General features: G+C 39.5%; 1 protein-coding gene across 1 annotated transcript; it reads right to left on the reverse strand.

Moving 5' to 3' along the window:
• Nucleotides 1-794: 794 nt before the first annotated feature.
• On the reverse strand, nucleotides 795-14,933 carry LOC140928613 (DNA-binding protein SMUBP-2-like). The gene is made up of 11 exons (XM_073378389.1): nucleotides 14,681-14,933; nucleotides 14,295-14,484; nucleotides 13,274-13,556; nucleotides 12,212-12,283; nucleotides 11,150-11,278; nucleotides 9,791-10,059; nucleotides 8,657-8,803; nucleotides 7,142-7,445; nucleotides 6,253-6,376; nucleotides 4,460-5,173; nucleotides 795-2,190 (listed from the first exon to the last, which is right to left on the reverse strand). The coding sequence occupies exons 1-11, from the start codon at nucleotides 14,931-14,933 to the stop codon at nucleotides 1,637-1,639; spliced, it is 3,039 nt and encodes a 1,012-aa protein (XP_073234490.1). The 3' UTR covers nucleotides 795-1,636.
• Nucleotides 14,934-14,993: the final 60 nt, after the last annotated feature.

Raw genomic sequence — 14,993 nt, forward strand, 5'->3', positions numbered from 1 at the left:
GAGGTACAAAAATGAAAATAGAGAGTTAAGTGTCACGTACACGTCAAACGGCAAACGCGAGTTTTTACCACGAGACCAATTAATTGTCGTTTACTGTTCATTATTTCTGCACATAAATAAGAAGTTTTACGCAATTTTTTATCTATAAGAATCGTTTTGAGCTATTTTTATCTGCTCATTTTCTGTTCTGAGAAATTCTCAACTTCTATCAGACGTTTGCCGTTTGTCCTATACGTGAGCTAAACTCTCTAATGTACGTTTCAGGACCGAAAACTTGAACAGCCTGCTTCTAATAAAAAAGTAAGTTAATTAGCCAACCTGAATAATTCCTACCTCACTCTATGCCACATTTAGGGCCTGTTTACACGGAAATGGGGGACCCGAGGTAATGTAACCCCCTCAGATGGGGTAAAAAAAGTAACCCGCGTTTGCGTGCAATCTTAGAGCCCTGTCATCCCGTTGTGCACTTTCTCAAGGTTAGTAAACATTCGCCAAGCATGTAAACAAAAAAAAAATGACTGGCAAACGACGTTTTGGCAGTTTTTGCTTTTCTACGCTCACTTGCTGCTCTTATTGCAATCTGTCAGTGCAGCTGTGGCTAGGGGAATTCTTGTCACTGTCAAGTCTTTTAATAAAAAAAAGCCTCCGCCAAAAGCATTTCGCACGAGTTTGATGTAACATGAATCCAATCCCGGCTAGGCGGGTTACCCCACCTTTGCAAAACTTGACCCCGGCTGAGAAGGTTCCCCGGTCTCGCACACCGGGCGACCCGTCTCGGCAATTTACCCCACCTATCATGTAAACATGGTCAAATTAAAATGAGAGATTATATGGTCAGGCGGGTTTCCTCACCTAAGCGGGTTACCTCACTTACCTAGCGTTCCCCACCTCCGTGTAAACAGGACCTTAAACTCACCCAGGACTTTTTTAAGAATTAGGTAGAGATTTTTCATGGCCAATGAATTTAATAATTTTCAACTGAGTTTTGAAGTCCCCAGAAAAATCTAGGATCTTATCTTAACCCATACTCTCCTAGACGAAGTTAGTGCGAGATCATTTGTCACTCTAACTCCGAAATCTCTGCGTGACGAAATCCTATAGTGTTACCATTCACATGAAACCTCTTGGGCATTAGTTTTGCATAGTACTGTTTATTTCTTACAAAAAGATTTGGGAAGAATTTTGAAAGTTTTTTCCATTGGTCAATATAATGACTTCACATAACAACTTTTCAATGGCCTTCTCCTAGAACGGCTAATACATACGTCACTGCTAGTCCCCAGTCAATTAATCTAGCCTGCGTAGCTGGCGGTTTTTTTTTTCCAAGGGGGTGGGGAGGGTTGTTTTTTCTTTTGTGTTTCGTAAAGTAAAAGATAGAGCCGCGCGAAAGCTGAATCGAGGTCCAACCAGAAAACGATGGGAGAGGGGTTAGGGATTTTTCTCTCTGCCCACGTCCCCTTCTCGAACTTTATTTCGTTTGACTTCGCGCGGCTGTATAACAAATACGAACCAAAAAAATCACCCAAACAAACTGACAGCAACGAAATTATTTCTTTTTTATCATGTTTAACATTAGAAAGGACTATTTGTTTTCTTGAATTTTGATTCAGCAATCGGCCGAGAGTAAAACACCAATCTACTTTTTGCCGTCCCCTCCTTTCTTTTTTGCTCTTCTCTGTTCCGACATGTCATCAAGTCTTTTGTCCAGCTTTCGATGCAACTGCGCTCTGCGCGAGGCGTCTGATGCTTTTGGTTTAGCACTCTTTGGTTGGCTGGAAAGTTGCTTGGCGCGAATTTTAGCCGCCTCACCACAACCGTGAACCTCGGGAATATGATGAGACAAACAGTAAATCCTTTCACAACATTTACACATCTGTCCTAACGTTCTTATGCTCTGTTTACAAGTTTCATAAGCGCACTGCGTGTCTAGCTTCGTAAAAGAAGCCAACAGCTTGTCAAGATCCTCCTCGTGTTGTTTGGCAGGAGGAAGTTTAGTTTTTACACCGGTTTTCACCGGTTTGGGGGTTTTTCTTCCTGGAGAATGTTCTTTATGTTTTGTTTCGTTCGCCTCCCTGACTTGTGACCTGAGTTGTTGCTCACAGCGAAGCGAATGAAGCTGAAGGTTACAACTTGGAACTTGCTTCTTGCACAAAGGACAAGTGCTGACTAAACCATTGTCATCATTTTCGTCTGTAAATGCGAAAGTAGAAGATAATAGAGAAACGTTCCTAAGACATTTTTTCCAATAAACTGCGCTTAAACAATGAATCAACCCCTTAAAGAACTTAGAACCAGGGCGGATAAAGGTTGGGCGGTGAAACGAGCGCTCCGCTCTTCATTTAATGTGTGATGCGGAGTAGGACTGGCACGAGCGCTCTTTCCGCGCTTCCGGTGCGCTTGAAGGCCGGCGAAATTTTTCTTTTTGCGAACCGGAAATCCTATTTTCTTTTTGTAATTTCAGGGTACAATGTTAAATAGATAAATTCGTTTCATAATATTATCAATAAACAGTTTCATATGTTTGTGTCTGTACGTCTATAAGTTAAACTTGTTGGTCGTATAATGCCAAAATTTGAGTTTAATTCGAAAGTGTTGAATACCTCCTCCTTCCACTAAATATCACCTAATCGTCTTTGGCCGTTTCGTTTGCAAAAGCTTAACACTTCTTAACCTCAATTTTTACATATGTTAAAGAGGGATAAATTTTGTATAACATAACAAAAAATTAGATTGATATATATTGATATAGTGGCGTTGTACTTCTTCAAACTTTGCTTCTCGGGTGCAACGCGCCATGGCGATTCGCGCAATGCGTTGCAAATCCGGCAACCGCATGTAAACAAAATTTATTGAGGTTAGTTGTAAGGTTTTTCCTCCGTTTTTCTCACTAAAACAAAACAAGGTAAACAGTGAAAACTGAGGGGAAACTAATTTTGAAGTTTCGAAGAAAAAGAAAGACGTATGAGATGTTTTTTTCAAAATTAAAAAGAAGGATGATGGTGATTGAAATTAGCATAATTTCACCTTGCACGAGCTGCACGCATTCAGCAAAATACACGTCATCTAGTTATGAAACACGATCTGCTGTCTTTTAGTTTTGCCATGGATGACATGGATGACATTTTCCTTCGTGTTTTAGACAGTACTTAGCTGTTTTTGTTTTGGAATAACATCGACATTGGCGAGTAGCAGAACGAAAATATAATTCAGTGGTAGAGTCATGGAAGTAATAAAAGAAACCCTTTGAAAGAGATGTTTGTCTACTCCAATTCAACTAAACCTCCCGCAAAAAATAGCAACATTTGCCTCTCGGAGACAGCGTACCAGCACAAAGTAACGAGGAAGAAGTGCAAGAAAACAAATCAAGTTGCCATAATTCAGCGACAGTGTTTCATGTACAAACCACATCGCAAGCCCTGACCGAAGTCGAAAACAAGCGACATTTCTAAGCAGAGTCCCAGTCCACTGCATCACACCTTTTTGCTCGGACGCGCTCGTTTCACCGCCCTACCTTTATCCGCCCTGCTTAGAACTAATAAGTTCAGTTACGAATGTGACATTCGTAATTCCACTGGGGGATCGTTGAGGGTCCTCCATGAAACTGTTTGTATTTATCCGTCCATTGTATGTAATTTCCTGCAATATTTGTAATTTTTGCAATCTCAATCCAGGACATATCCCCTGGGTGATGACTCCAATACCTTCTTTCGAGGGGTACTTTGCGAAGTGGGGTGTGGATTGTGAGGCGGCGGGAGGTGGAGGGGGCTCATTTTATTCATGTTTTGTCACTTAAATCATGCCAAATCTACCAACACCTTTCTTTCTGTATGTAAGGAAATCTGACCCCAAGGAGTAGAAAATTGTTTGCTCTGCGTAGCGATGGTTCATGTGTTTAAGAGACTGCCCTAAATAACAAAAGTAAATTCTGCAAATAATATTAAACTATCCGCTCAAAGAGAGGTGAATAGTAATGGATATACGCAAAGTGTCGAGGTTTGTATCTGGTACTATGCACCGACCCTGAGGGGATAGTTGTTTACGTGTTTACCAAATATGTTGGAAAAAATGAAACTATACTTCTGGTAAAAAGGTTTTAATTGTTTTAATTTTAATTGTTTAATTTTGTAGCAGATTTAGAGAGAAAATAATTGTCTTCCTACCGGTAAGCATCAACAAGTCAAATTTCGTCGCTATCTTGGTATTTTTTGGTACAGCTGCTTCATTAGTTGCAAAAAAGTGGTCTTCTAAAACTTTCGTGAAACAGGACCCCATATTGACTCCTGTCCCAAAACAGTGAATAGCCAAGGATATTCCGAATTACGGGAGCAAATCCAAACGTGCGAAAATCGCGATCCAGAGATTTGGTAAATACTAATGCTGGATATAAATAAATTATGCCAAAGTAGCAATCCCCATCAGTTGGTAAAGAAAACATTTATTATGCAACAAGTCAACCCACCTTTCGAAGCCGACTTGGGCGGTTTCCTTACAACAATGTATCTCCCTTTTCCTTCTCCTATGCTTTCATGATCGAGCCCTAACTCTTCTGCAATGCTGTGCACGTCAAATCTCTGTTGCGAGTTTAAAGTCTTGGGAAACGAGAATTCATTTTTCGACTTATCCTGCGTAAAATTCACAATTTCTTTCTCTAAAGTTTCACGACTGTACTTGGCAGTCACGGTAGTATCACAAGACGATGGTCCAGGAAGCTGTCGGTAATCGTCACTGCTCTTGAATTCTACAGAAGGTGAAGATTGGGTTGAAGTAACGCTTGCATGAGATGAAAGAGACTGATCGCGCTCCTCGGCATTTCCATTGCACACTACGCCTGACTCGGCTTCATAATTAACTGAGGCCTTCAAGGGGACTCGATCTTTGGACTTTCCATTCTTAGCTTTTAATTCTTTCTTGTTCTTGTAATCTTTACTTTTTCCTTTTATAAACACCTCGTGGTGTTCATAATGGCAAGACGAAGCGTCAACTGTTGGAAAAGAGTCGTGGATATATTCATGCGCAGATCGCACCTCTCCTTGGCTGGCCATGTACTCCATTAAAGATTTCAAGAAGTCGTCGTTACTTACAGTCTCAGAATCAGCAATAACAGCAAGATGGCGTCGGGCTCGAGTAATGGCTACGTTAATTCGTCTGTGTTCGGCTAGAAAACCAACTTCGCCTTTCAAAATAAACAGAGAAAGCTGGAAAATTAGTTATTAGTTTAAGCATTCGAAACAAAAAACAAACAAACAAACAGTACCAACATCCTCTACAGTATGAGCACACGAGTTTAGTAGTAACAAGAGAGACTCTCTTCGTAACAAAAACATGCTAAAGCCGCCCTTTAAATCCCCACGAACAGGCGAATCTTTGTTTACACTTTGTGCCTCATCAACAAATGCTAATCATCATCTGATGAAGCTAATAAAACGAAATCCCTGAATATTGAAAGAGCAGAACAATTTCAGTTATCTTTGGAAATTTGAGCCCTAAATACCGAATCGTTTCGGAGGAATTCTCTTTTAAAAACTCGAAATTTTAGAAACAATGTATGGCTCGTAGACTTTTTTGCCACCCAGCAATTTCGCAGCTTTTGATAGCTGATATTTCCTTTAATATTGCCTGCAAAGATAAGTCAATATGCTCTTTCAAGTTTTGAATTTAGTTCGTGTATATGTACACGGCCACGGCTTCTATGAGTTAAGTCGTAAGCTAATGAGGAAATATGCAGCAATGACGTCAGCGAAGATTCGCCTGTAAGTCCGGGAAAAAATTCAGGCTTGAAGGGGATTTGAAACGACATGATGTCTTACTCCCAGATGGTATTGCACCATTATCCCAGTATCCTTGCACGCAGACGTTATTTCTTAGGGTTTGGTCACGTGTTACGCGTGACGTCAATTGGCAAACGCAAATTTGTATTACGTGACCAAGTTTCTCATTTACTTTCCGTTTACTGTTCATTATTTCTACACATAAATTAGTAGTTTCACGCAAATTCCCATCCATAAGAATTCAGGTTTTGAGCAGTTTTTATCTGCTTATTTTCTATTTTAAGACATTCTCAACTTGAATCTGACGTTTGCCGTTTGCCTTACACGCGAAGCTTAAACTCTCTATTATTGCAAGTTCATGGATTCGAATCACGTTCAAGTAAGAATGTTGTCCCAGGCTTAGTTATCCCGCGTTAAAAAAACGTCTTAGCTGATATGTTCTTCTGCTGTAACTCCTGTTGTATGCGGCACGCGCGTGCATTACCTTTACTGTTTGAGCGCACAAGTGAAATCACAACAGCTTCTTTTTCTCTTCCTTGAAATCCGTCAACAGACTTGATCTCAAGCGTTGGGTACTGGGACGAGAGGCGGAGCCGAAGCAACTCAACCTGGACAAAAGACACCCTGCAGGTGATTACTCCGGTGCAGGGAAGAAAGGACTGTACCCTGGGGTCAATTTCATACAAACTTTACAAGTGTAATTTAAAATTGTACATTACACTTATAATAGATTTAATAGTTTAATAAATTGACTCCTGCACTTAACTATATCTGACCATAATAAACAAGAAAGCTGTTCGTATTGCATGTTAGGCGACTGATAACAGGTGTTTTATAACATAGATAGGGTATTATCGCAATACGATTTGTCATAAAGTTTCTTATGTACATAACCTTATTGATGTAAAATTTCGTTGACAATATTCTTTCAAAAAATTGTAGATTAACATGGTTCGAAAAAAGTCTGATGAAATTCAAGCTGGAATTCAAGTTTATTTCGAGCCCTTATAATGTTTAAAGGGTTTTTGTCTTCAATAAAAACAACAACAACTAAGCTAGTCATAGTCAAATTTCACTGGTCTATCTTGCATAGTATTTGGCAGGTACGAAGCGCCAGGCATGAGTTGGCGTTGGATAAAAGGGAGAACTCAGAAGGGAATGGTGGAATGCCTTCATGTACGGTAACAAAGAAGTATGTATGGTCCAAATCACCTGAAAAGTAGGATTTTTTAACCGTTCTGTAAATTAATTTACAATTTGGTACGAAACCGGTCATGTTTTGCTCTGTTTCTGAAAGATTATCGAATTTTTGCATAAAACGAAATTAATATAACGACACATCTAACACGTGGAATAAATGTGATAATACTTGCCTGAAGATTGTAAGGTGCGATAACAGCTATATCACTTGGCTTAACACCAGCGGCCATAAGCGACATGACATGCGTGCCGACGATGTCAACTTCACCTTCATTTCCTTTGGAGACTTCGTCTTCTACTTCTTTCTCTCTGACGTCACATCCGGTGGTGTCAATTAACAACAGCGGAAGTGAGGTCACGTCCGTTTCCTGTACTCCAGGAAGATCCTTTAAAAGATGAGATTCAACCGAGCTGTGTGCTTGTAGTCGACCCTCGTAGAGTTTCTCTGATGACCAGTTCATAATCGCTGCATTCATTCTGCGTTGAGTAAGAAACATCATTTTAGGAGGGTCGTAATTGAAGTGTAGTGGCAAGGCAGCTGACTTTTCAAAAGAATGACTTCAATATAACAATGTGAACAACTCCTTTCAGGTTGTTTTTTGATGCAGATGTGAGGTTAAGCAGCTAATATCCCTGCTATCTGTGGTAGGAGCTTATAATTATAATCCCTCTTATCTCGAGGGGGAGGGGGAGGGGTTACTTACAGTACAGGCGGGGGGAGGCCTCTGGGTATATACCGCTGGAGTAGTATAGTAGGGACAGGTTAGGCCTTTTTTGAAGCGGAATCTTGTTAGTTTAACACCGATGATGCCGAAGCCGTTTTTCGTTATCTCATGAATGAAATGCGGTGGATTCTCACTATCTTTCCTTTTCGTATTCCCTTATTTTTATACAACAGACTCATCTAGCTTTGACTGGTTTTAACCCCTTTATCATGTTCTACAGACGACTCCGAATAATTCGAACCTTCAAGGGAAACAGAAAAAAGTTCGAGTTATCGGGAGATCGACTTTCGAGGGTAAAGGTATATAGAAGTTATATAGAAAATGCTCTGAAGGGAAATGAAAATTGCCTCCAGTTAGCGGGAGGTTCGAGTTACAGAGGGTTCGAGTTACTGGGAGTCGACTGTACTATTATTTATATGGGTTGACAGGTTTTCTAGTTATTTTAAGGTCGATGAATGTCTTGGTTTTCGATTGGGTGACTAGAAACTACTTTCATTGTTCAACAATTGATAAAGTTCCCGTTCACTGATTCTTGGCACGCAAATTGAGCATAGTATTGAGAATGAACGCAAACTAGCCCTTTCTAGCACCAAAAAAACAATTACCCATTTTCCTTCCTACCTTTTTTGCTTCTCTATGTTAACATTGTTTTTCTTCCTCCACCACCGCCACCACATTTCTATTTTCCCTCCACCACCACCAACACCATCACCACCAAATTTGTATTGTTTTCCCTTCTCCATCTCCACCATATTTTTATTGTGTTCACTTCTCCACCACCATAATAATGATAATCCAGCGTATTTTACTCATGAGATAAAAACAAAAGGCTATGATGTCATCATCGTCATCATAATGATTCCACTTCAGGATAATGAGATGGTCCCCACCGTACTAAACAGCATTTGCCCAGACACGTATAATGATCCAAATTGATGATATGTACTTTCCTGTTTTACTCACCTGTATTGAGTTGTCAACATACGTACAGCAGAATCTCCCAGCAGCTTTGTGAGTCTTTCCATCAGAGTGACTTCCAAGCCTTGTTTGGCTGCCTCTACAGATATTATTGTGGGCGGTAATTGAAGGTGATCTCCAGCAAGAACACACCTGGCGAGAATAAAGGTTCATGTCAAACCTAGCCTTTGTGTACAGCCAACCCCTCCCTTCAAAAAAACAAACCTGAAGAAGAGAACAAACGCCACCCCCCTCCCCCCCCCCCCCCCCACCGCCTCCAAAATTAAAAGTTGGTGCCCAATACTTTGGGATGTAGGATTTGTCTTTTTAGAAGATTGGGATTCACGATTTTGGCAGAAAAGGGAAGTGATTCATGTACTCAGGATTGTCATTATGAATGGGATGCAGGATTTGGAGATTTTGTGACAAGGAATTCGGGAAATGTTGTTCAAAAGAACCAACATGGTAACGAAAGTCAGCTAAATTATCTCAAATGTCGATAACATCCATTTCATTAGACTATTTTTTACCGTGTCCTCTTTTTTAAGGCACTGGTTCCGGTTAAGATGAGAGAATCTGGAACCTCGAAAGAGGCCATTTTAGAAAGTATATTGGGGTTCAGGATTAGCCGGTAATAACCACTGGGAAACCTATGGGGATCCCTCTTAAACATGGTTTAAAGGGATGGTGTCATTCTTTAGGTGTATTTGCAGCCTCTCCCCCCCTTCCCCAACATTAGAAAAAGTTCCAGCATGTACATCATACAGCATTGCATTCTTAATAGTTGTCTTTGAGAAGAGCTAAAAGGACGTCTGCAAAGTACAAGTGGGGCCATAAAATCACTTGTGTTAAGGGCCCCTAAGGTTTTTTCACAAGCATGCCAGTGTAACCCAGACCACGAGCAGTTGTCCATATTTCCTCATGGCACGCACGAGGAGAAAAAATGATAAAAAAATGATAAATGAATATGATGATAATATTATAATGTAATAATATTAATGATAAAAGGCAGGAGAGATTGGGGAAGAGAGAGGAAAACATTTTTTCTTTGTTCGGGCTTCCACTCTTGTTTTTCTCAGCTTTGGTGTTTGTCACTTATGTGTGCTCACAGTCTTATTGTAGCCAAAAAGGTACTTGTACCTTGGGACCCGCAGTAAAGGTATCCAGCAGCCAGCTTCCAAAGACTGTGCAGCCTCGTCAATAACAACCAAATCAAAATGTTCTGCTTTAACAAGTTTAAGGGGACCATCTGCTGATGCACTTGTATTGGTTGCTAAGACAACATCAGCTCTCGTGAGAATTTCTGCGATGGCCTTGTCTTCTCTTTGTCTTAGCTCTTCTCGAAGTGTCTTTATTTCCTGTTTCAGATGTTTCTTCTCTGAGGGATTTCGTGTCTTTCTAACCTTTATCTAATGAACAAAGGACAGAAAGGCCACAAATTCAGGTACAGCTATAATAAGAGAAATTTATAAAATTACATGCTTGTTACTTACTTATATAAACATTACCGCATTATCAAGTAGAGACAAAGAGAAGAATGTAATTATACATCTTGAAAGAGTAAAGAACTCTAAAAAGAGAAGAGACAGATCCTATCTATATGACCAATAGTGAAAAAGAATTTGAAAGAGGATAAGGTCATTGTTATTAGGTTACATGTTTGAGTGTTTTTTTAGTTTTAGGATTTTCTTTGCGTACACCAATTTCTCCCTTTTCTTAAAAGCCAACATCTTTAAATTTTAATTTGATCTGGGATGTGGTAGATGAAAAGCCAATTCCTGGATATGCTACACCTAAAATTCTAGAAATCCTATAAATTTATTCAAATGCAATCTTCTTTATTCTATTAAAGTTTGGCCTTCCTGCAATTCTCTTGTGTTATTTGTGATATCTATGTCAGTTCTACAACCTGTTGGTGAGTGTGAAAAGCCACTCAAACAGGACAATCATACAAAGCTCAATCCAGGGCACGACAAAAGTGCTGTCCAGTAGCCTGGCACTGATGGAAGGACCCATCAGGAAAGCAGGTTTCAAGCACAAGTCAAACGTGGATCTAGAATAAATACTGACTGACTTCCTACTTCTAGGGAGCTCTGGGGGAATCCTCCCCGGGGAGATGTTTTGGAAGTGAATGCCCTAAAGTCCCCTTTCCTGGGTTTCTGAGTCATTCAGACTGGATATTTACTGACTCTCCAAACCATTTTCCAGATTTCAACTAGGAAAGTTTAACGTTTTTGACTAAAAATATATTTAAGAAAAATCTGACCAATTTCCATAAAATGGTGGAAACTGATATGGATCCGTGCCTGAAGCTGACTGACAGGCAGGTAGCTTTCTCCAAGATAAAGTACACGTAATAAGTGTAAGGGATGTGATAGGCTGGCATGACTGCCTTGAGCAAGTAATCCTTTTAACTTTCATCTCACCATGCCAATCCCCTTTTACAAGTAATCAATCAACATGATTTAAAGCCAAAGAAACAATATGCTTTAGCCCTACCAGTGTTTCATCGATGTCTTTTCTCACATCTCTCACAATGGCTGTTCCTTCAGAATTAGACAACAGTGCATCAAGGGAATGCTCTTGAACGGCACTGAGCAGACGAGCAGGGTGACCAAGTCTCACAACCTACATAAAATTCAATTTTTGAAATAATAATAGTCAAAAACATAACATTGTCTCTAAAGGGAAACAAAAACAATTTGAGATAAGGGATTGGGGGGATTTTGACTTCATCATCAACATCATCAGGTCAAGTCTCCTTGGGAACAAATAACAGTGACCTGCCAGGAGCAGCATACTCGCTAGTGTCATGCCAAAGTTGGTGTATGTAAGTTGACTTCTAACTGCCCCCAGAAGCTTGACACTGCTGGGGCTACCAAAGAAGAAGACTGCACAGTAATACTGAAACTTCCGATTATGAGACCTAGGCTTACACAACTTTGTAAGGGGTTTTAGCAGTGCTTATTAAAGGGGGCGGGGTTATAACCAGACTAAAAAAGTGTCTCAAAACAAGCTACTTAACAGTGCTGATCAAAGTACTTTTTGAATTTGATCGCTTCTTTAAACTTCAAATCGACATAAAAAGTCAAATTCATTTCAATGCATGATACAGGTGGGCTAATAACCAGTTGTTTATGCATAGATGGGCCTATAAATAGGGGGAGGGGGGAAGGGGTGCTATAATCGCAAGTTTACGGTATGCCCTACTAGATTGAGTCACCTAGATCTTATTTTAGAGAAGGCAGTTTAAATTAGTGGGTCAGAATTAACTAAAATTTGACTTAATGGAAAACTAATAAATTTTATTAGTTTGTGTTAGTGGGGAGTTTGGGTTGACCTTGGTATCTACTGTACTGGTGAACATGTCACCAAGTGTCCCGTTTCAAAGTGGAGCTCAGTGCTCTGAACTGGTGAAATCCAGAGTGTCCAGCATAGGATTTCTATGAAAAAGCTAAGAATTTTCCTCGTCACCCAAGAGGTAGAGCACAGCCCTGAGTTTGCTGTATATTAATAACTGAGGTTACTTGAACAAGCAACAACAAATAGAATAAGGTTTACCTTGACTTTGCCTTTCACTAGCTTCTCAACTAAGTTATCAACAGCAACATTGGAGGGTGCACAAGCAAGAACCTAAAAAATCAACAAAAAGATGCATTTTCATTGTCTTGAAAAATGGTGTGGTTCAAGGAGGTCGTTGACTTTTATAGCATGAGGGTTTGTAAGGATTTCTGGAAGCAAAATTCAAGACTTTTTTCCAGACTTTTTGCAAAACTAGTACAATAATCCAGACTCAACGTTATCAACTAATTGATCAATTGAAACCCGTACAATCATGGGAACCAAAATTTCCCATAATGCACTGCAAACAGTCAGTCAGGAACCACAGTGCAATGTCAAGGCTGCTGCCTAACGGGTGTCCGGTCGCCAGACACTGCTATGATTTGCTCACAGGCGACTACACTTTTAAACAAGGAGTCTGCACGGATGCCTCAACTTATGATTCTTATGGCAATAGCCTGTACGCCTACTTCCAATGAACGAACGACAGAATTCCCTGCTCATTTTGCCCTTTTGAAATGGAAACGTAAAATGTGTGTTTGTCTACACTAGGCAAATAAATTTCTGCTGATAAAAGTAAACAAACATGCACTTTTCTGGAAATTCGAGACTCAAACAAATCGAGTTTCGAGATGCATGAATCAAGTTTCAAGCACCTGCTTACTTATTTAAGTTTATTGATTGATGGGCTCCTAGAAATGCGGCTCGGGCTCCCTAATTTTTATTTTTGGAGCCCAAAGGGCTCCCATAAAATTTTCTTAGGCAGCAGCCTTGAATGTAGACAAAAGATAGTTCTGAAACTTATTATTCTGTGATTGAAAGTTTTGGCTACAGATGAGATTAAATTAGATATAACTAAGGGAATAAAATAATACTGATACTTAACTATTAAACACTTGGCACTTGTTGTTGTTTTTTTTTTTCCAAAAAAAATCTACACTTATTGTCATTTTCGAGACTTTTTCCATGTCTGGAAAGCTGGTTTACTAATTTCAAGAATTTTTAAATGGGGATTATGTTTGGTACATCAAAAGTTTGATGTTTAAACGTAAGTAACCTCACCTTCATGTTAAGTTTTTTGACAGCTTGCATGATTATTTCCACCACAGTTGTAGTTTTACCAGTGCCTGGTGGTCCATGCACTATAGCTACCTCCCTCTGACACAATGCAAACTTTACCGCTTGTTTCTGTGACTCATCAAGATCAGGATTAAATAACGAACATGGTGACTCTTCGTTAAAAGGCCGAATTTGTAATGGAGGGCCTGGAGACAGATTCCCAAACAGAACATCAATCAAATGAGCAGCAGGACCCTCTCTGTATTTCGTCAAAGCATCAAGAGCACTGCAGAAATGGACGACACAAAAATAATATAATTTATTAAAAACGTATATTAAGGTGGAACTTGAAACATTTGTAAAAAAGTTCTTACTCAGTCTAGTTGTTAGGCATTAACGACTCAGCTAAATTTGGACCCTTCATACAAATGCATGTAATAGTAACAAAGTGTAACAAAGACAACCAACCATGCAGGTTGTTGAAATGTCAATCACTGTCAACAATAACCCTATTCAGGACTAGGGTCACCTGGAAAAGCATATTCCATCAACTTATGATAGGACTTAGAGGTTGGTTCAACCTATTGTTTTATATACCTGCCAACATTTTTGGAGTCAAAGGCATGCCATTTTTATACTGAGAGTGCCAGAAATTTACGTAGAGAACCCAATCATATCCAAAGATGTTCTGAGGTTTTCTGAATTTCTCAGTTTCAGTACTTTCCTAATAAAATTGGAGATTTCAGGGAGAGTATGATCGTTCGCATGGACTCTTCTCTTTTGCGTTGGTTCTGATTGTTTTTCCTTGCATATTTTTAAAAAATCACAAGTTAAGCCTGCAATAGCTCATTTTTTTCCCAAGGAGGAGAAATTAGTCTGTTGGAATGAACTGGCATGAGATCGAAGGTTTTGATCTACACACATAAGACCCCTGCCTAAAGTGTGAGAGTTGGCAGGTATGCATTTACTGAAAATGAAATTGATGGTATGTGCATAGAAAATGTTAATTCCCATAATAACAAACCTTTTGATCCTTTTATGAGTAACATCATTTGCAAGTTTTACTAGTTTAAATGGCCCATCATCATCAAATGTCAAGCTGTCAGCTGTTTCTTCAAATGCCACTGTGACAGCTGTTTCTGTGACACGGCTGACAATTCCAGAGGCAATGTCTTTGATATCTCCACTTAACCAACCAAGCCCAACTATATCCCCTATAAAATACACATCAAATGCTTTATTTCTTTGATGTGCACAAATGTTGGAGGGAATTTGCTTGAGGAAGAGATTGTGTAGTTGCCATAATATTTAAACTATGTATACACTTTTTTCTAGTTTCAGTAATAAAGTGCAAGGGTATTATTTATATAGTCAAATTTCTCATTATCTTGAAAATCATAAGAAGACTACCTGGAGTAAAGGAATGTGAAGGAAGTTTTCCGTCAGAACCTGGCTTGTTTAGTTCAAAAGTCAAAAGACATCTTCCATACAATCCAGTTTTTCGGCCTCTAATACGAAGCTTTAGCAAGCAAACTCCTCTCTTCTGAAGTTCCTTCGGACTAATATTTTCTTGGAGAGACCTTGTCTCTTCTATTTCAGCTTTCCTTTCTAAATTTAGAAGAGAAATTGTTTTTGCAACAAATTTAGGCAAGTTGGCAGCCATGTTGAGTCACTATAGTGGAACATAAATAACGAAATTGCGTAATTGAAATTTAACGCTGGG

This window comes from Porites lutea, chromosome 2, assembly GCF_958299795.1.
Source record: "Porites lutea chromosome 2, jaPorLute2.1, whole genome shotgun sequence".
NCBI classification, from domain to species: domain Eukaryota; kingdom Metazoa; phylum Cnidaria; class Anthozoa; order Scleractinia; family Poritidae; genus Porites; species Porites lutea.